This window comes from Danaus plexippus, assembly GCF_018135715.1.
Source record: "Danaus plexippus chromosome 13 unlocalized genomic scaffold, MEX_DaPlex mxdp_15, whole genome shotgun sequence".
In the NCBI taxonomy this organism is placed as follows: Eukaryota; Metazoa; Arthropoda; class Insecta; order Lepidoptera; family Nymphalidae; genus Danaus; species Danaus plexippus.
Window position 1 is genome coordinate 6,288,148 of NW_026869849.1, and position 22,673 is coordinate 6,310,820.

The 22,673-nt window shown below is 31.4% G+C and overlaps 3 protein-coding genes across 7 annotated transcripts in view; all 3 read left to right on the plus strand.

Moving 5' to 3' along the window:
* LOC116770076 (fibroblast growth factor receptor 3-like) overlaps positions 1–20,353 on the plus strand; it is a 61,263-nt gene extending 40,910 nt beyond the window's left edge. For all 4 annotated transcript variants that reach the window (XM_032661421.2, XM_032661423.2, XM_032661419.2 and 1 more), the window contains 6 exons: positions 13,570–13,630; positions 14,207–14,354; positions 16,396–16,653; positions 17,714–17,921; positions 19,669–19,880; positions 19,997–20,353. In XM_032661421.2, coding sequence (XP_032517312.2) covers positions 13,570–13,630; positions 14,207–14,354; positions 16,396–16,653; positions 17,714–17,921; positions 19,669–19,880; positions 19,997–20,277 — 1,168 coding nt within the window. In that variant the 3' untranslated portion in view covers positions 20,278–20,353. The remainder of the gene's footprint in view (positions 1–13,569; positions 13,631–14,206; positions 14,355–16,395; positions 16,654–17,713; positions 17,922–19,668; positions 19,881–19,996) is intronic.
* On the plus strand, positions 2,446–3,889 carry LOC116770078 (uncharacterized). Its single transcript, XM_032661427.2, has 2 exons — positions 2,446–2,593; positions 2,815–3,889. Exons 1-2 carry the CDS (start codon positions 2,579–2,581, stop codon positions 3,718–3,720), a joined length of 921 nt encoding a protein of 306 aa, XP_032517318.1. The 5' UTR covers positions 2,446–2,578; the 3' UTR covers positions 3,721–3,889.
* A 1,107-nt stretch (positions 20,354–21,460) lies between the features above and the next one.
* On the plus strand, positions 21,461–22,445 carry LOC116770238 (integumentary mucin C.1-like). 2 transcript variants are annotated; one of them, XM_032661629.2, is made up of 2 exons: positions 21,461–21,541; positions 21,775–22,445. In XM_032661629.2, exon 2 carries the CDS (start codon positions 21,784–21,786, stop codon positions 22,402–22,404), a length of 621 nt encoding a protein of 206 aa, XP_032517520.2. In that variant the 5' UTR covers positions 21,461–21,541; positions 21,775–21,783; the 3' UTR covers positions 22,405–22,445. The 2 variants fall into 2 exon arrangements, with proteins under 2 accessions (XP_032517520.2, XP_032517518.2); XM_032661627.2 differs by having other exon boundaries at positions 21,504–21,674.
* The last annotated feature ends 228 nt before the right edge of the window (positions 22,446–22,673 follow it).

A 22,673-nucleotide genomic window follows, 5' to 3' on the forward strand; every position in this document is an offset into this window, starting at 1 on the left:
AAAGGAAAGTCTACGCACGATCTGTCCATCTTTAAGCTCTTGGTCCATTGAGAGTTGAACATTAAGGAATAAAAGTTATCATATTATAATTACTTATTGTAATAAAAATTTTTGTTCTTTCTTACATCCATCGTCATACGATTATGAAATGAAATAAGAATTACCGACTATTTAATGTTTAAAGCATTTAGAATTGCAATGAAGATGTTTAACTTTTGTGAAATACAACCTTCTTTTTTAATTATCATATGACGTGAGAAAGATTTCGGATTTACTAGATTTATAGTGTTTTTTTTTCTGTATAATTTATACTTATTAAATAAATTAGTAAAATTTTATTAAAATTTACTTATATTTTAAATATATTTCATGTGTTATGTTTCCTAATAATATAGTTATGGAGGTTAAAACATATCTTAAAGTATTTTTTCACTTAAGCTGGTTCCAAGCGCTTTCGAATTTAACTTTTTAATAATATTCTGAATTAATAATAATATTTAAGGTATGACGAAATTTCTCTACATCATAAAAAAAAGCGACAAATATAATTGTTAATCTCATAACAAAAACTAAACATTTCTGAACTATCACAAGAGATATTTGTTTGAGTCTTGTAGAGACGATTGGCAGTAAATGGGAGTGTTTGATGGAACTGTTATTATTTATAGCCTCACTGGAGTAACGGCCTTAAACTAATGTGCTCGGATTGGATCCTAACGCAATTGCTTTTTGCAATTCGACTATCTCTATGCATGCATTACTTTCTATTTGTGGTGCATCTAAACTTAAATTAAGATATTTTTTACATATAAATGTACACATATATATATATATACTTAATGTTGGACACTTAAAAGACAATATCCTTTTACTCACTAATTAATATATACTACATGTATAATTTTTATTGTCACATCTTTTAACGTGAACAACTTTACTTCCAGTATTTCATTGTTCTCGTATTGTTCGATTAATTGTAAATTTTAATCAAGCAACTGGTTTGACTTCACAATAATATCGGTTCGTTTAAAAAGAAAGCGTCAACGAAAATATGTGATTGAAAAAGATTAATTAAAATTTTCCTCTGTTTGAGGGATTTCTCAATATTTTAAGCGTTACGTCATCACGTATGGTAGAGGTTATACTTAAAAAAATGATGCCAGTGAAAATTTTATTTTAATCTATGTAAAATGTACAATTTATAATAAATTATTCGATAGACTATTTAGATACATTTCCATCAAATGTAGTTTTTGTATTGAATGAAATCGTTTATCTTTAATGCTATGTGAAGATGTGTTTTGTATGTATGTTTTTACTTTTCAAAATATACTATTGATGTATTTCTATAGCTAAAGTGCCTGATTCTGACAGGTTCTTTTAGGTGTTATAATTAGCTAATTCTTGTCAATTAGAATTTCAATAACTACAATTTCATGTAAGCACATACGAAACAATGTGTCTTTATTAGAAAATTTCAAGAATTCCATCTAAAATATGCCAAACTAAATAAAAAACCTTCTATATTCATTCGGTTCTTATGCCACCAGTGAAAGTGCTCCTAGCAACGAACGTCAAATTCAACGAAATATATTTTGTGAACCGAACTTTTTACTGCCAAAGGTTAATTTCACTATCGCATGTTACGTAATGTAAATAAAATATTATTTTTGTACGGTGAAAACGTTCATTTTCATACGACAAAAAATTTATTAGATTTTAAAAATCGATATTGTGAACAATAGATTAGGGTACAATGATGTTAAGGTGCGAGTTCGTAAAACTTAAGCCTTTAAATCGTATTAATAGTGATGTACATGAAATAATGATCTCAAATCGATTATTAATGGTTGTTTGACACTGAACGTATGTCATGGCGGTCAGACGTTGTCAGTATGTTAATTGACCTTTTCAGGATTTTATTTGTATTTGTTAAGCTTTTAGGATCAAATTACTATTTGTTTCTATACTTATATTAATATGAAACTAATTGTACGAAAAGTTATAATAGGTTTCATAAAAAATATATGTATAATATAACAAGTACGTCTTTAAGTTTTTGATACAAAAAATTTCTAACGAGATACGGCTTCCATTAATTTAATAACTTAAAACCAATTATTCTAATGAAGTTTCTTTAACTTACAAAATCATATCAAAATTAATACGAATGAAACATGTTAATTCTGAATAGTAAAATAAAATTTACATCAAAAATATCAAAACACTTGTTATTCTTCATAGTTTAAAAGCAGATTCGCGATAATTTCTCCAATTGGAAAAATATTTGCTTTTTAAGTGGACAAGCGATGTCATTGGCAATTACAAAAGTTAATTAATTTCCTATAGAACATATGTGATTTATCGATAACCGTGAAAGTGTTTGTTGACAGTAGACACACATTGTTTTCACCGAAGATGAATTCGGTTCGGTGTCATTAAAATTATAATTCTCATATGGCCTGAAGGCCGAATGTTAGGAAGAGTTAGGGAGAGAGGCGTCGACGGCTCGTCTGTATAAAAGGCTCGAGAGTGAGGTACAGAGCATCACACAACCACGAGACCTCCTCGAGACAACATGAAAGCCTTCTTGGTAGGTATACGTGAAGTGAAAGTGTCGTGACCCGTGTGACCCAGCTGTCGTGCTTCCTTATGTGATTCAGTGCTCCGACCGCTCATACACATTCAGGAAGATTCAGTGATTATATATCGGAATCATTTTTATCCTGAATATTTTGAAATATTAAAGTTCTATCACACACGGTCGAAAAATTAGGACCAATTTTGGAATTTAACAATTTGTTTTTATTAAAGGTATTAGCAGCCGTCGCGGCTATCGGCTCCGCAAGACCTGAAGCCGGGTACTCCTACAATGCGCCCGGAGGCGGCCATGGAATTGGTGGCATCGGCGGTGGCATCGGAGGTGGCCTCGGAGGCGGACACGGTGGGTTCTCCTCTGGAGGTCTGAGCTCCAGCTCCTTCGGTGGAATCGGAGGCGGCCTCGGCGGCGGCCTCGGCGGTGGTATCGGCGGCGGTATCGGCGGTGGTATCGGCGGTGGATTCTCATCAGGCGGCGGATTCTCATCCGGTGGTGGATTCGGAGCTGGCGGCGGTGGATTCGGAGGTGGTTTCGGAGGCGGTGCCATTGTCCAGAAACACATCTACGTCCACGTACCACCCCCAGAACCTGAAGAACAACGCCCACAAGTGATCAGCGGTGGAGCCATCCCCCAGAAGCACTACAAGATCATCTTCATCAAGGCCCCAGCACCCCCTGCACCCGTCGCTCCCATCATCCCCGCTCAAGCCCAAAACGAGGAGAAGACCCTCGTCTATGTCCTGGTCAAGAAACCCGACGAACAACCCGACATCACCATCCCCACTGCTGCCCCAACTCAACCCTCCAAACCCGAAGTATACTTCATCAAGTACAAGACCCAGAAGGAAGGTGGCGGTATTGGAGGCGGTATCGGCGGTGGTATCGGAGGCGGTATCGGAGGTGGTAGCATCGGTGGCATCTCTGGCGGCGGTCTGTCTGGTGGCAGCATCGGCGGTGGTATTTCCGGAGGTAGCATCGGAGGCGGCATCGGCGGCGGCATCGGTGGTCACGGTGGCTCAAGCGGCATCGGTGGTGGCATCATCTCCGGAGGTCACGGCTCCGGCTCCGGCTCCGGCGTCAGCTCCTCCTACGGCCCCCCCGGTCACTCCGGTCCATACTAAACCGCACAACGAGTGCTAACTTGTGATACCTGCTCCGCGGCGACAGAACTAGTTTTAAGTAGAGAAAAAAAATTACGGTGCCTAAATGTATTTATGTAAATAGTAATTTTAATGCTAATTATAGTTGTATTATAAATCATTTTGCATAAAAAATCGATAAACAAACGAATATGAATCTTTCATTGCTCTCTCTATAAACACAGATCTCTAAAAGTCATAGAGAAAACGAGAAATAAAAGTGTGTACAGAACAAAAAAGTAAACGATGATCGAACACTAAGTGGGAAATCACATAAACCGAGCCCATCTCACGACATTAACATCACAGCTCATATTATATAGAAAGTGTACTTTTCACTGATATTACGTAACGACTGGGTGACATCACTCGCATAATATAAAGATGTTACTTACAAAACATACCTACTATGAGTTATTCCCATTACATAAAAGTATCATTTACGCAAAATATTGCGTAAAACTTGACATTTTTGGAAAATTAAATTATCGATCGTATATTTGGAAAGTTATATCTCTATACATTCGGAACATTTAATGCGATAACGCAATTAATGTCAGCTTCTAACATAATTCTATAGCTTTAAATGAAAAGCTCGTTTAGTACACTATGTCAGTAAAAGTAATATTTTCACAATAACTTATAATTAGTTAAGAGAAAAACGTCAAAAAGACCATTGTGAATCTTTATATCTGGCTATGTCGGAACGTAGTCGTAAAAACATACTTCATCATCAATTAATTCGATAATAATCTATATAAGATAATTACAGAACGTAATTGTACGTGTACAAATGTTTTAAATCCATTACGTATGATACTCGATGCAAAGTTATCTTTCCACACTGTTTACGTAATGCAAAATTTTATAATTGACACAAAAAAAAAAATCCACTCAGACACTTCAACGTAATTTTTATAAGATATTGTAACAATTGTAACTAAATTATGTACGCTTGTTCTAACGTAATAAATCGTTTTGCGCAACATCCTTAACACGTACAATTTTCTCGCGTTCCAAATGATTATAATTGATTCCATCGTTCGTATATGATTGTGCCGTTTTTCTCATATCCATAATAAAGTCCGATAATCATTTATTCACATAATAATATTGGATGTGATTGTAATCGCTCGTATTCTTGATGATGATAGAGATCACAATGAAAGGGGAAATAACTGTAAAGTGCAACTGTGATATCATTACAACACATAATTTAATTCGCAAAGACATAAAATTATCTTTGTTTGACATTTATTTTAATGTAATCAGTTTTTTTTTTATAGATAGATTCAACTTTGCAATGGCAACACCTTTAGTGGTTACTAAGCTCATAAAAATAATTCTGTAATGCATTTTTTCTGATGATCTTATCAATCTTTGTTGGAACCTCCATTACGCCTACTATGCATTAACCATAGTGACTTGTGCTTTTATTGATTACTTATGAATCTATCTATAACATTGCATTGATGCACTTACTCTATATCAGCAGATCGAATAGAGAACCTCGTACCAGTGATCGGAAGGCAGGCATTATTAATAAAAATTATGCAGTACAGTCCACTGAAAATCGGTTAATCTCACTGAAGTATGACTGATATTAAACAGTATAGTGACTATATGAAAATATCAACTTTTTATTCATAAATCTCCAAAGTTACTATTAAAATTAATTATTTAATTTACATCCTTCATCCGCACTTAATGTCAATAACATTATGATTACGAGAGACCATTATTTAACAAACGCTATAACAATCTTTGAATAGGTTTGAAATACACAAAAAATCATTTAAAGCTTTTGTCGAGAGAAGTATTTAAAAATTACTATGAAAAAATAGAAAATTAGCAGTAGTATATATAATGGTCAACATGGAATTGTTACGCTCACTTAATTAATTTGTTAAAAGCCACTTTAACATGTTAATGAAATTTCTTATGGTAATGGTCTTATTAAAGACTTATAACACCAAAATATTATTCCATTACTGTAACGCACGTTGCTTGTTTGGTAATATTTACATATCCAAATACATACTAAGTAAAATGCACCTTATGCTATTTAAAAATAAGGCTGGTAATGGCATCACTATTGCATATACAGGGAAAGCACATACCACTCTCACTCTCAGCTAAAATTGAACCTGTTTTAGATTTACTTGAAATGCTCTTACTTCAACCCTAAACATATATGATTGAAGGTTCAAATTTGTATAAAATTATTTAGGATTGGTTACGTAAGAGGAACAAGTTTTGGTGTTTGTTTTATATTAATTGCTCAATTTACATATCAGCTGCGCTTGCGCATCGGATACTATGTGATATAACCGTTTATGCTCAATTAACGGAGTTTAAATGTTATGACGAAATAAATATTATTGTTTGTACGTATAACTGATTAATACATGTTTTTGTATTAAACTTCTATCTGCTTCTAAAAATTTTAAACCTATATACATAGTGAGATCTAAGACTTTCGCGAGTTTTACTCAAGTAATATATACTAATATATTTATACTTAAATTTATATGTTTACATCTGTGTCTAGAATAATACTTGTATTATACTATTTGACGAACATTATTTTAAATGGAGTTAAAGGGTTGGGTTTGCTTCAAAAAAACACAAACGTTAGACGTTAAAGTAATATAAACTTTTTATATTTATTTAAAGGAAATTATAAACATCACCAGGATTCGGTCTCTCAAAATATGAAGTTAATATTTAACTAATATGCAAAATCTGTTCAAGAAAATGCCACTTTAAATCAAAATCACGACTTTAGACCTTTCAGTTCTAAATGAAATGCTGACTAAGGCAATATTATCAAATCCAATTGAAATGAAGGCTAGCGTCTATCAGACAAGGCAAAGAATAATGAAGTAAAAAAAAATTATTTCTCTAGCCCCTAACTTGATAATTGTTACAATGAATACGAAATTTCTTATAAATGAAAATCCACATACACAATCAATTTTATCCTAACATCACAACGAGATTCGTTTTATTTTATTTGTACATAAATTCAAATGTTTTTGTCATTTACATATAAAATTCATGAGAGCAATATATGTATATAAATACCCTTCGCCGATGTCAAAATATCATACGAATCCCCAAAAGTTATCTATTGTCACATTGTAAAGGTAAAAGGAACAATGACGTTTTCTCGTGTATAGATTTTGATAAATATTTTTTTTTCACGTAATTTAAAGAAAAAGTTTTTTTTTTATATACAGAAACACCAGAACAATAAATACTAAACGCAAAATATACCTGTATTTAGTACTTATAATATATTCTTAGTGAAATAATACAAGTTCAAGTAAATAAAATAAGTCGAAAAAGTCTATACGTAAAAACTATTAATATCTGTCTTAACCACAAAAAAGGTATAACTATGAAACGAATTAGGTAAAGGTATGTTTTGTGTTGCTTAAGAAAATTACTTGAATTTTTCTTTGCCTTTAATAAATCATATTAACGAACCCACTTCAACCGGATAATGGGCAATCGTCCGTAATGCCAGCCTTGCTAATAGCGTAGTATTGCTTACAAAAAACTCATTATTCCGAGACGATCAATCAATACTTGACAAAACTTGAAGAATAACGCAAAAAACGTTACGATTATTTCACAATATCATATGTATACGTAATAGGCTTAAATAATTATAATATTTTAATATTATAATGTCAAAAAAATATTAATTAAACTGTCAAAGAGTACTGCAAAAATTTCGCTTTGGCTTATTTTCATAATTCTATGAAACGTCTTAGCCAGAGGGCGGTTTTAATTTCATCATTTTATATAAAAGGCTTTATGGCAGTAATTGGCCTTTTTTAACTTTTTCCAATTGCGCGCACCTGAAAGCGCTTTCTTTCTCGAATAACAGTTATGTCAGATTAAATGGTCCATAAAACTTAGAGTAAATAAACAACGATACTTCAGTATCTTTAACTTTTGACTACATGTAATAAATAATGTAATATATGCAAGAACAGGTTACCATCGTATGCATTGTTAGATTTTCACTCGCTCAGCTTCCGAGGGCATTGACACTGTCGATATTAATTTCTCTATATTTACTACAACTACTGACAATACTTCAGTATATGATAGAAATGCATACGTGAAATATTACAATAAAGGGATTTGTTTTAAAACAAGGGTTCTGTTTGTACGCTTATGCGGTCGTAATTTTTTTTTCTACTTATTATTTTTACAAATTTTTCTATCAACAAAAAGACATTTTGATGGACAAAAAAAGACGAAAACTCACATTACTATTACGTTTATTTATTTTTTTTTCGTAATTATTATCATCAGTTGGTGACTGTTTATATTTTTTATGTTTCTCAACGAAGCTAACAAAATCCTGTGAAAATTTTTTCTTCCACACATAAATTTACAATTTATGTTTTGTTAATTTAAAATTTTATGATAAAAATATCTCTCTTAAGAATGCAGAACTCAATTTCTCTTATTGCATAGCATACTCAAAGACGTTTTAATTAGAATGAAGCCGTTATTATTTAATATGTATGATTAAAATATTAATAATTCACTTCAAAGATATAACTTGTTATTATTTATGATAATAAGCGTTCTAAATGAGCGTAAAAGATAACTATTATGTCTCTAGTGTGCATTGTTTAAGATATTTCCGTGAAGTTTCCATTGTTTGACTTCCGAGAAAGAATTTTTCTTTTGTTGAATTTAGTTAAATTAATAGATTCGAAAGAAAAACTATGATAGGAGAAAGTGTACAGACGAAACAAAACAACCTTTTTTTTATCAAATATATGCTGTTTAAATAAATTTTATATAGTACAGTAATGTATGCATATGTATGATTAGTAAAAAACCTTAATAATCTCATCTTCTATTTCCTTTCGAAGTCGTCTCAAGACCTATTCCATGTTGGGTTTAGAATCTAGATAGAATGTTGCTAAGCTTGACCTAGCCCGCTTTGGTATGATGAGCTCTACATATAGAGTAAAGCAAAATACATTAATTGAAAACCTCACTATCGATACAATGATAACTTTAATGATATAAAAGTAAAGATAATTTGATTTCAAATATATTAATTATTGGAAACTTTTAATCAAACTTAATAATTGTATTTGGAAAACAATCGCAAATAATATTCATTAAAAAACATTAAATTACTCAGACTTGATATCAATATATCTCAAGAGCTATTGACACTTACAGCCAGTTAGTTACTTACAAATAAATCTTGTCTCGATAAAATTAAAGTGTGTAATCACCGCGGAACAGGATATACGTTACGTAAGTTACCTACATTGTTTTCGTATAACATAAATTCTGTTATTACGTAAAGTTGACTCACAAGAAAGTGGACTTAAGTTTCACGGCACGCATAAAGGACATTCTGCGTCAGATTCGTGACTGCGAGCTGTGTCAATTCCATCAATATTTAAGCCATTTATATCATTCGCTTCGTGATTACAAACATCACTTAATAGACGTTAAAGATAATTCTGTATTTACTTGCATATGCTGTATTGCATTGCATACTTCGTGTAAAATTTAAGGTTCAATTCAAAAAGCATTTATAGAAAAATATATTTTTTTTATTTTTATTATTGATAAATTTTATAGATTATAAACAGTTATTGTAAGGAAAGCATAATCATTTGATTTATTAGCTAGAATTCATAAGAACACGACCAGAAGCAATCATAACATTAAAACTAAAAATTTGTATCAATTTTAACTAAACAAACATTACGTCACATTTCACTTGCACTCGGTGCCAGCTTTTCGAATGTAAAAAACAACATGGCACATCAAGTCCGGTTGAGAAAGTACCAAAACCAGTCGTGACAGTGACTTAAATTGATCGGAACAGCAATAAAGTATAGTTTAAAACAAATAATGAAAGGAAAAATTATATTATTATGACTTATTCCATTTTATTCTATTCAAATCTAAATCCAAACCCTGACCTATTTACAGACAATCTTAAAAAACCTGTACGGTATTAATGCTGATTCAATTTATGATATTCACAGTGCAAAAGAATTATCTTACGTTATCAAGGACGCTACTGTAACAAAATTAATGGTTACATTCGCTGGTTTCAAAGAGATATTAAGCAATTGATGCTAGACCACTGATTCAGTACGTTTACACGGTAGTGTAAAAGTTGCAACAAACTCAGCATTGGAATAAATATTTTAACACTTTCATGTTAATTTGTAGATGTCCTGTTGTTTGTTTTATTTATTTGTACCGAAGCTGCCATACCGCTGCCTGTTGACACGCTGTTTTGATATATCATTACTTACTTGAAAAATAATGTACGAAGCTCTCACAATGATAATATGTAATTACGTCAAAAGATAAATAATATTTGCGTTTTATAAATAATTAGATTTAGGTACAATTTGGTCTGGATTTTTTAAGCAATTGTATAGAAAAAAAATTATCAATATAAACACGAATACAACATATGTGGAAGAAAATGTTTTTGGATATCTGTTGTATAATGTGCTCGATACTTCTGCGAAAATGTACAGGACTGTAGTATATCCACTATATACATTGCCGTAAAACTTCATGAGGAAGGAAAGGCTAAATGAAAGTAAAATAAATCTGACTCGAATCCGCCTCGTATAGATCGATGGATTTGATTTAAAACTCTTCCATACCGCAGTCATTAACACCCACATACCAACAGTTGATTCCAGCCATTATCAATTATAACATTCTATTTGGTTAAATAAAGGTTATATACACTGTTATATTGCGGTTGATAATTTGTATAACTTAGAAAAATATTGTTACACTGATCCAAGATGAAGCTACAAATATTAGCTTAGAAATTCTTTAATAACATATTCATGGGTGTCATAAAAATATTTTAGCACATGCAATTATGAAAATAATTAAAGCAAATCGCAATACATTGGGTGGAAGTCCAATAGGTACATGAAAATACTACATTTGTATATTTAAAACTCTCCCTTTTAATATAAACCAATATTATTGATTGCGTACCGTGAATAGGTCGTGATTTCGTCAGTGGCTAATTCTCTGAGCTATTTTCGCGATCGCATACATTATCAACAGAAACTGTAAATATTATTTGGTAATAAGAGTACTTTCTAGAAGACTCCCTTATCGGATGGCTTATTCTAATTTCTTTAAAATTAATCACGAATTAACGAAATTTTAAACTTATATTATTTTATTTATGACATATTTTTTATGTGGTAACATTATTCATATCAATAGAATTGGATATCTAAAAAACAGTACATTTTAAGTAATCTATTGATTCCACAAAAAGTAAAATTACATGTAAACGTCCTACTGTTTGACTCTGTAAGTCTACCACAAATTACATACCCTGAATAGTATTTCGTTCATAAATCTTATTAGTATTAACGAAACATATAGTATTAACGTAGGTTATTAAGTAAGAAACAGGAAACGGTTCGTGTATAATGTGTGAGACAAACTCGCACTAAGCCAACCGGACTCGTATTTTATTTACAGAAATCGTTTGTAAGTTAGTACATGTTCCCATGCGAGCTGATCGTCTAGATGCCTTGAACTGTGTTCCTAAACCTAAAAGTGAACAAATGAAATTGCTTCTTTTCTCCTCCTTTCTATACTCTGGACTAAAACTAAATACATTTAAACTATATAAATTCAATATTATATAAATTAGGTAACAATTTATAAACACAGTGAGTAAGGCACGGAGATTTTGCGAAACAGTAGCTCCATCTATGATTCTCCATTGTGGGATCGGGGTCATCAAGAACGTGCAAAATAGTTCACAGGCACACCGTCCGGCAATACTCTTAGTCTGCTTATAGTACAAGTTATAAGTTATTGTACAAAAGAGTTGTTTGTTTAATAAAATTGTTATTTATATCATTGCTATGTAAACCAAAGTTAACATTTAATTCAAGGTAGCAAATATAATTTCCACTCATTTGTTTACTTAAGACGATTTGTGAAATGTTTCAGTGCGTTCCGTTTAACTTATAAAGTTATGGGATATATTCCGTAGAAAAAACCTTCGATATAAATATTATAATTTTGTGAAATTTTTCCTAGTCATAATACTTTTAATAAGAAATGTCGATGCTTATGTTTTATCTTATTTGAAATAATACAACATCCGCTCACAACTTGGACATAGAATTTGCAATATCAAGTCAAAGGGCAAGTGAATGGGACAGATCTAGATGCGGATTGTTGAAGCAATTTTACTTGTATGGCATAAAGAATACAACTCATCGCCACCGTTTACGAAAGTAGGTTAGATGCCAATGATAATTTCGATCTCGCTAAAGTAATTAACACAAATTTACACAGAAACGGCAGATGGTGTCCATAGGTAATTAAATTGGATGGCGAATTTAAAGATTAATTACAAGTATAATTCGAGAAAAATACGCCAATTACACAGAATTTACGCATTACTTTACAATCTTTAAGATAATTTTATTCTGCTTGAAGAAGCGGAATCTACTGTTAGTACGTTTAAAAATTTCAACAAACAAAAATGGATTATTAACAAAAAATAGTAATGTTAAATTCCGATATCCATATGTTCATTACTTTAAATACACACATGACGAAATTTTACGTAACTAGCAAGAAAGGGCTAGTCATGTGATAATTGCCAGTATATTCAATAGTTTTCACATAGTCATAGGAAAGGGAATTAAATAAAAAACCATTGTTTAATTTTCAGATAACATTATATATTGAAAGAAAAACCTTTTCTACATTTGAGGGAATGAATAATATATTTTGCTTATTGTCAATTGAATCTAGAACGGAGTAAAGGTGACCAGACTTTTCACAAATCACCTGGTAGTAAAACTATAAACACATTGTTTTATGTAATTTATATGTTAAAATGTTTCAACTGAAATAAGATAAACTTAATACGGCGTCATAATTATATTTGTAAACGCATTTCATATAAGTATACATTAAATATAGGGCGATATTGAATCTACTTGATTAGCAAATTACGATCCCGTATCAGCCTACTCCGTGAACCAAATCGTTAACATCGATTAATGAAGCAATATATAACATATAAGAGACAATTGGTATTAATTAGTTTCCAATAACTAAAATAGTTTTGAAATTCTCGATGTATTTATGAAATTAGATTGTATCGGAGTCGTATATCGATTATCGATTATCGATTAAATTAACGAAACTTAACCTCACTATCGGCGATGGCTACTCAATTCATCTCAAATGTTGAAATTATCAACAATGCTCTTTTAATCATATAACGGTCTAATAATTAGCAATCAAATATTTACGTAATTCTCTATTGCAACATTTTCCAACTATACTTGGTTTAAAAAAATATGTTTACTTAATTTATTGAAACTTCTTTAAAACCTAAAGTTATATATTTGTATATATATGCAATGTACTTGTTTATTTTTATGACAATTGTTTTGAGGTCATACGTCAGGAGTTCGGGCGGAAATGGGTGATACGCTAGGGAACAAAATATATAATAGTTTTTGACTGAGTAGTCATTATATGACTTAGTAGTCATTTTAATATAAAAAAATATCAGTAAAGACAAACCACTGCAAATACTACTACTACAAATAATACTATATATAATCACAAAAGGGAATATTGAACAAAATTTAAATCTGAAATATTTTGAATTATACATAACATTTATCTTAAAAGTAAAAGGTTTATTTGTAGATCAGGTTTCCCGGGATCTTTGATCCTTTGCTTAAGAAAACTTACTGCATTGATGAAATTACTAATAAAACTTTGTCTTTTCTCCAGGGACGAGGTAGCTCGCGGTCGAATAGAAGAGAGTCCGCTCTATGTACATAAAACATTTGAGGTAAATACAATGTTATATGAACGAATAAAGTTGTTAGTTGTTAGTATTTGCTTAAGAAAATGTAGAGATACCATTATCCTCACACAATAAAATATTGAAAAAAATCCGAATATTCTATTGTGTGGTTTATTTGAAATAATTCTTCAATACATAATTCAATAACGGTAGTTGAAATTCAAAATGGATATTTTTTTATTTCTTTGCTCTACATTCTAATATACAATTAATGTTATTTTTGTATAACGTAGACCGTAACCTACATTGCTTGGTAAAGATATTTTTAAACATTAATGAAAAATAAATAATCTCTATTTTATATGTAAAAGAATACCCCGATGTTTTATTTTGTGGGATATTTCAATTATATTTCTGTGTGTTGATCAAATACAGACATTTTTGTGAAATAGAAATTCTTTATTTCTTTTTATTTTCTAAAGCCATTTATCGTATCTACATTATAAATCTAAACAACTCTTAAAATAGAATATAACTTTCATGGAAAATGTAGGTTCTGGTGTTACAAATTAAATGTTTAATTCCTTCATAGTTTATACGACTGAATATAAAACGTTCTAGACAAATGATAGTGACCAATGGGAAGTGAACCGGTCGCGGGTTCACCTGGGAGCTTTGATCGGCAGCGGAGCCTTCGGTAGAGTACACGCTGCGCTATTGGACATGCCCGGTGGAGAGTCTTTAACAGTAGCTGCTAAGATGCTATCCGGTGAGATTATTATCCACATTGAAGTACAAACGGTATAACTGAAAAGAATTACACACACACCCACACCCACACAATAATCTCGAATAAGTCTTCAGACACAGCTATATTAGACATAGTCTTAATTAAATTTGCGATACAACAAATAGGTTTACGTAAAAGCAGGAAATGAAAGTTGTTTATCCTATATACACGTGGCAGTGAGTCATTTCACTTGACATTGCATGTTGAAATTTTACTAACAAAACATTAGGTACAAATCGAATTACGTTTCTTGTTTGCTGCTATTATAGATTACCTTAAATGTAACGCCAAACAGCCGGTAATGACATCGTTTTTTCGCTGAAACGCTTAACTGATTTGAATAAATAACTAATAAGAGTTAAAAATAATCTGGGAAGATAACTATTTTTAGTGGAAGCCTGAGCAATATTACAATCAAACAACATGACTTTGATTTTGGACACAATATTATTTAAATTAAACTAATATTTTTCGGATAAACTAAGCGGATTTTTATTATTTAAAAAACTACATAATCCCGACGTTTCGGTTACTTTTCAGCAACCGTGATCACGGTTAAAAATATTAGTTTCATTTAAATGAATAAAACTCGCGAAAATCTTAGATCTTATTACACAATATTATTTTAGTTTTTCTGTGAGGCTTACTTTAAATAAATAACGAATAACGGTTTAATTTATTTAATTATTGTTCTCAATATAAACAATAGTAAGAGATTGAACACTAGATACAGAAGATAAGAAATAAATAAACCTCTCCTTACGTGGCATTAAAATATACTTAGTGTACTCCAGGGATTTTCTCTAACAAAAGCAATTAACTCTGGAATAAAAGGATTTTTACGAGTGGAGTATCTTATGTGAATAGTTAGAAAATATTAAACTAGAATAGACTATTTTTTTTTTATATATAAACCATTTAAAACTCGGAAAAGGCAACCAGACGCTAATATTTTTATTAAATTAACAGGAAATTAAAATAATGTCTCGGGTTATTTCGTGTAAGCGGATTATATTTCTTAGAATTATCTACTTTACAAACCCTAACCAAGAATGAAACTTATAATTTTTGGATTACTACGAGTATTTTTTTATTCTTAAAAACTACATACGTTTCGGTTACTTTGCAGCAACCGTGATCAAGGGCGGTCGAGATGTTAATATGCACATTCACAACCGAACGAAATCGAAGTAACCGAAACGTCGGGAGTAGGTAGTTTTTAAAATAATAAAATACGCGTAGTAATCCGAAAAATATTAGTTCCATTTAAATGAATACCCGCGAAAGTCTTAGATCTAACCAAGAAGCTTGACGTTAATACTTTAACAAGCAATCGTAATGATAAAATACTATGTAATATTTTAAGATACAAAGACTTTACCCAAAATCCTATCCATTTATATACTTAACTGATTATTTTCAGAATGAAATGTGGTATTATTACGCAAGGTTAATGAATTATGGGATATTTGATATTCCTTGCCTCTTGTACAGAATATAAGATGTAATTTATATCGTCTTCATAATACTTGTATATTAATGGCGTATTTTTTGTTTTACTATATTGTCTAGGACTGTTAACGTCACTTGTAGTCTACAAAACATGTAATCATTAATTAAAATCCGTTTGTTACATATCAAATAAGCAAAATAGTGGATCAAAGTCAAACCGGCGGAGACCTTTCATTACAATTCAAAGACCTTTAGCACTGTTATCAAGTTAATTAAGTTATAATAATGCCGAATCCCGAATAAATACAGTGATTCGTTTATTGTAACGGGATATGTTATGTATAAACAAAATTTTACATTAAATAGCATATACTGTATACAACTCATATTTACCGAGATTTTTTTTAAAGCGAAATATGTTTTTCATACAACACGTTTATTTTGTTTCTTTCAAACCAGTTCTTATATAAAATAGAAACTTATTAATGCTATAAACAAAATTGTAATATAAAAGATTACATTATTGAATCAAAGAGTTTTTCGTATTTAACATAACAAACCTCCTTAGATAACGCAACAGAGGAAGAAATGCAGGATTTTCTCCGGGAGATCGCCATGCTTATGCATGTGGGGTACCATAAACACGTCATCAGGCTCATAGCGTGTTGCACGCGACAGACACCCCTCATTGCCTTACTAGAACATGCCCCCAGAGGAGATCTGTTGACTTTACTCCGATCAGCGAGAAACAAGAGATATGATACACGCAAAATATACGAGTCAAACTCGGAGTCAGGAGTGAATGGACGTCCATCAGAAGCTGATAGTAAGTAAACACCCAATGTACATCCAAACTACTATTTGATGAAGCTTTGTTTAACTTATGTAATAATTTTGCCAATGTTATATAAATAAAATAAGCGCCTGTAAGTTTTCTTACGGCAATAACTTATATAAGTTTTAATTTTAAATGACAAGGCGTATAATGTTTTACTTTTCTATTTGATTTCTAAACTCTGGCGTTTAATTTACAAAGTTCAGGCAAAAATTTCATAACTTTACTATAAATTATCTCATTAAAACTTTAAACCTTGTGACTTATAAATGTTTTATATAAACTCTCAGGCTCATGATTGTTATAATACTCTGCTCTGAATTTTGTTTGTGTGTTGGCTTTTCGAGGAATATTCATTATGATAACATTGAGATCATTAATTTAGAATTATCAGCTTGATAATGTAAGGTTTACCCAGATGTTGGACCTCGGTTGCTATTGTTTACGTAACCTCTAACATTAACAAATTATTGTAATGAAACATTAACTCTACAGATAAACAAGCATCGTTTATTTTATTTATCAATATTTTGACATGTAATCTCAGACACGGTAATTATTATTTATTTGTAGAATAAAAAACATATAAAATAAGGACGGATCGATACTAATATGCCTAATGTACTTTTTTTACTATACAATACAATACAATACAATACAATACAATACCACACAACAATACAACACAGCTAAAAAAATGTTTCAACCAAATAGAACTAATATTGTGGTCTATTGTTATTAAGTTTTAATTACATAATCTGATTTTACCATCAAAGTGATAATAAAATAGCTTTGAGTCTAGAGCTAACGAGATAATGAAATAATCTATTTTTAAAAACAATTCTCTAAAATCATTTAATACTTTGTAATGAATACAAGTTTTAATCTAATTTTAATCTAGTAAACGAAATATAACCACAGAAATCAAAGACATCGAGGAATAGACAAAGACATCAATTTACAAATGACATTATATCGTTTAACAAAAGATTTTCTTGCTAAATAAAACTTTATTGTTGAAGTTGTTAAATCATACTTGCCCACATTTCAGCTGAATACACAAACATTAGTGACTCGGATCCTCCCGTACACTATGAGAATTCTGATGGGAAGTTATATAGCGAGACGGATTTAGTAAAAATAAAAGATCACTATGTAGCGGAACCAGCTCTAAATCTTGATAGTGCTACAATGAGGGATTACGCTTTGCAAGTAGCGTTGGGCATGAGACATCTCGAAGAAAGAGGTATAATTCATAGGTGAGCTATATTATTTTGTTTGTTACTTAATCTATTACTTTTTATTCCATAAACCTCACACTTGTTCACATACTCTTGCCAGTTACGTTTGATCTTGGTTATATTAGGCTTGTTTAAATTTTGGGTAATATAGGTGATGTTCGCCATTTTTTTTATGAAATATCATCGTAATTGATAAAAAAAAAACTAAATAGAAATATCCAAATGAGCAAGTAACATTAATTAACAAATAAAATATATATTGTTTGTATTCCGAAAAGTATCTAAACCGCTTCCAAACTTTGACCCGGGAAAAGAAAAACTATCGTATTCTCAAAAAGTCGAGCTAATGCTTGCTACAAATTTTTCTACCCAAAAGGATAATTCTATAAATAAAAATATAACCATTTCAAAGTCAATAATAATTACCTAAATTACATTTTAATTTTATTTCAGCGCCTACAGCATTTTAATTAGCAATGTGACAAAAGTAACTAAAAACTTTCAACGATAGTAACCATACGATTAAAACATTAAGTATCTTCTTTATTTCAACTCATTATATTATGTTAATCTTTAAAGAACGAGATACGAAACGAGATAGCTTTCGCAACATAAAGATAAATAATTACTTCATTTTCACAAAATATTGTCATATTATGTGATAATTTTAGAATTGTTTTAATTAGCCTATTAAAAATATAAAACGAGATAAAAAGAGGCCAAACACATTCGAACGTTCTCGAAAGACTCATCCAAAAAACTGGATCTATTCAGCTTGTTACGCGTCTCTAAGCAACCGTTGCTAGGTAACTGAATACAGGGTGGAAATCCACAAACCTTCTTACAGACCTCAGACTGTTTAAAGGAAAAAGGGTCATAATACCTACTTGATAGGATTTCCATTAGTGCGCAGCTAATTAATATAAATGAGGCAAAATATTTTAAGACCATTTACTAATATGAACAACTTTATTAATTCCGCGGCAGTAAGTGAAAGTAACATCAAAATTATAAAGTACTACAAAGTTATATCAATGATGTCATTATATTTACAGGTCACGGGGTTTTGCATTGGAATATCAGATATAAAAATTGTTAAGTCTTTGATGAGTTTGTTATTATGTTCTTGGTTTCACGAAAATTTAAAAGTTAATTATGAGTTCGTCGTTATTATAATGACACAGACTCAGCGAAAACATATTTTAAAATCCTTAAGGATACATAGAAAAGTTCGTCAACGACTTCGTCCTCTTAAGCTACTCGTTTTGGGTTCAGATAGAGATGAATAAAATATACTATTTGAAAACAAACCGACAACGCCATCTATTCTTCGTGTCACGTAATTACACAGAAAATACAAGTTTTACGCAGCGATCCCGGGGAATTACACGGGAATTTTTCGATAAATAATACCCTATATTTTAATCCGATGTCAAAAATGCTTTACTTAAGAATTTTGTCAAAATAAATAAACCATTTATTGCGTTATTATCAACTTATATTCACATATCCATCCACAGCTACAACCTGAAAAATTTTCTTAATAAAATGTTGGTAACAAGAAAGACATTCGCCGTATAAAATTTGTCCCACAGCAACTTTTTTATTATTTGTAATAATATTGATATTTATGAGACGTAATACTAGAGCAGTTAATGAAGCGATTTTCATTCTTCTTCTAATAATCAAATAGTCTCCTCGTGTAAGACGCTTAAGCGTCTACATAGACAAACAATCTCTGAATAACTTGTATCTCATATTTCAGGGACCTAGCGGCCCGTAACATCTTGGTGGACGGGGCAGGTGTTCTTAAAGTGGCTGACTTCGGCCTCTCTAGATCTGGCGTGTACGTCCACACACGCTTAAAACCTGTTCCATTAAGGTGGCTGGCTCCAGAAGCGATTTATAGCTCGAAGTACTGCAGCGCCAGCGATGTATGGGCATTCGCTGTACTTCTGTGGGAGATAGCCACTTTAGGCAAGGACAATTAATACTAATATTTCGAAATACCTATTGTTTGATTGCTGTAGTTAAAAATTACTAAATATGACGGCCTATACAGAGTAAAATTTCTTTCATACCTTATATTTCAGGTGGTTTTCCTTATGCTGAATTAAGCAATCACCAAATTCCGCAGTTCTTGTCAAATGGAGGACGTCTTCCGAGACCGGCCCGCGCCTCCCCACGCCTGTACCAGCTCATGACCGAATGTTGGTCGGACAAATTAGAAGACCGTCCAACATTTGCCCAAATAGTTGACAAGTTGACCGTCCAACAACAACTCTACGTAGATCTTGACTGTGTATTTCCTCCTTTTGAAGACAATTTTACATCTCTTAAGTATTATACCCTCACCGACGGACCCGTCCGGTGAACTTATTTAAAGACTGATTAATTATTTTATCAATGTTATTATTCCCATTGTTTTACTATTAAATCTATTTAAAATATTTATTTTATTTTATTTAAAAATATCGTAAGTTTTGTCGCAACCAACGCGATTAATTGAGACGTCTGCGATGAGTTTATCTGATAATTATTTCCCATAAATTAGTTAAACATTCCAAAGAAGCTTATAATATCAGACTACGCGTTTTCTTATTCAGAACTCTTAGTCCAGGTTTACATCTTTAAAGTCCATATGAAATGTTACAAGTTAACATTCAATAACTGCATTAACGGTTAAGAAAAACATCGTGAGGAAACCTGGTCTTATAATTTCAGATTGTAAGATTGAAATCGCCAACCCGTCTTGAGCAAGCGTGGTGATTAAGTCTGTAACCTTCTCCATGTGAGAAGAGGCCTTTGCTCAGCAGTGGGCTCCGATAGGCTGATGATGATGATGATGATGAACTGCATTAACATTATAGTATGTGAAGACTAAACGATGACATACTTTTAACTCTCAGTGTATGGCGACTCGACGACGAACTAGTCTAAAACCCACTTTCGCCAAACAATGTTAAATAAATGATGTATTGTTAAGGCGTTTGATGGACTGTCAGATGTATCGAGCGTCCCACAATGCAAGTGGCTAAGTATCTTAACAACTTACTTATTTCCTTGATCTCCGATTTAAAAAAAACGTGCTTTTATTTTATTTTCTTAAACTTCAGAAAGTTACAGTATACATACCATCACAAAGTAGTTTTTCAGGACATCTTACCACCGATATAGTACTTATAATTAAACAGTATTTTAATTCCTATACATTGATGCTGTTTAATAGATTATATAATTTCAGACTCAGGAGAGATTTAGAATAAATAATGATTAAACGATGATATTTGTTTTGACTTCAAACGTAAAAACTGCGAGGTAATCCGGATAAAACAATGCTCCTTTACTATGTCATGTTATGATTCCTAGAATGTACTATATAATCAGATTAATAATTTCTTCGTCTATATAAAAAAAAAAAAAACAAAATAGATTTATAATATTGAATGATCTGGTAGAAAAACAATGATACTGAAGGTCTATAATAAATTATTTTAGCTTTATATAAAAAAAATAACCTGCAAATCAATATACATTTTTAATTAAAAACTGATATTGAACAATAAATGTTTGGTTCAGTGATTATTTTCTTAACGTCTTTTTTATTTTGATTGCAATAGAACAATACTATTTCATGTGTAAGTCTCATAACAAGTTATAAATGTATGAATAATTAATTCTTCTCTTGATGCTTCCCAATTTTTAAATTTTATTAAAATACAAAAATCATGAACCGTCCAAGTTACATTGATACATACAATTTTAAGACACGTAAGTAAAATTACATTAACAACGTTTTCACATTAAAAAACTCTGAATGATATTAAATTTTCTAGGAAATATTACGCCATAATTTATTCTTCTTTTGCAGGTTTCAGTCATGATTAAAATTATACTTATAACATTTCCAATTATTATAAAAATAGCAGCCAAATGGCCGGACCGAGAGAATGACACGTTAGTTTTCATAGCTAACCCGATAGAAGCTAACATGCCGGGCCATTGGATACCTCTCAGTGTTGTAAAAGCGATACTATCAAGACCTAAGCCATCTAGCACAACATTCAAAAAATTAGTATATGAAGTATCGTCGGAAATAACAACGGTTACAACCGAAGAAACAACAATTACAACTGAGACAACAATAACCACCACTGAAGCAACAACAACTACTGAAATACCTACAATGGCTGGAGAAAAAACCACACCAACAACCACAACAACAACAGAGGCCACAACTATACTAGTTTCAAGTCCTTTATCAACACCAGAACCAACTACAACTACTACAACGGAAACTACTACTTCTGCGGCTCCAGCAACCACAGCAGAACCTACAACCACAACAGAACCAACAACAACAACAACTCCAACAACACCAACTACTACTACGACAACAGAACCAACAACTACGACAACAGAACCAACAACTACGACTAAAAGAGGACCCAAAAGACCACCTAAACCTGCTACTGACACTCATGAAAACTTAAATAATTAAGATATTTTAGTTTCAATACACATACATATATATGATAATAATCTACTTTCATTGTCATTCATACTCTTTGAGTACAATTTTGTACACGTAATATAATTTTACAAGTCTGCAAGGTTAGAAAAATTTATTGCGTTATGTTGATGAACTCAATTTTATTTCAACACTAGACAATTCTGTTAAAAAACACATTTTATTATTTAAATCATGTTTACATAAAAATGGTGTATGGTTTAATGAACATGCGCAAAATTTCTCCTTCAGACTGGAAC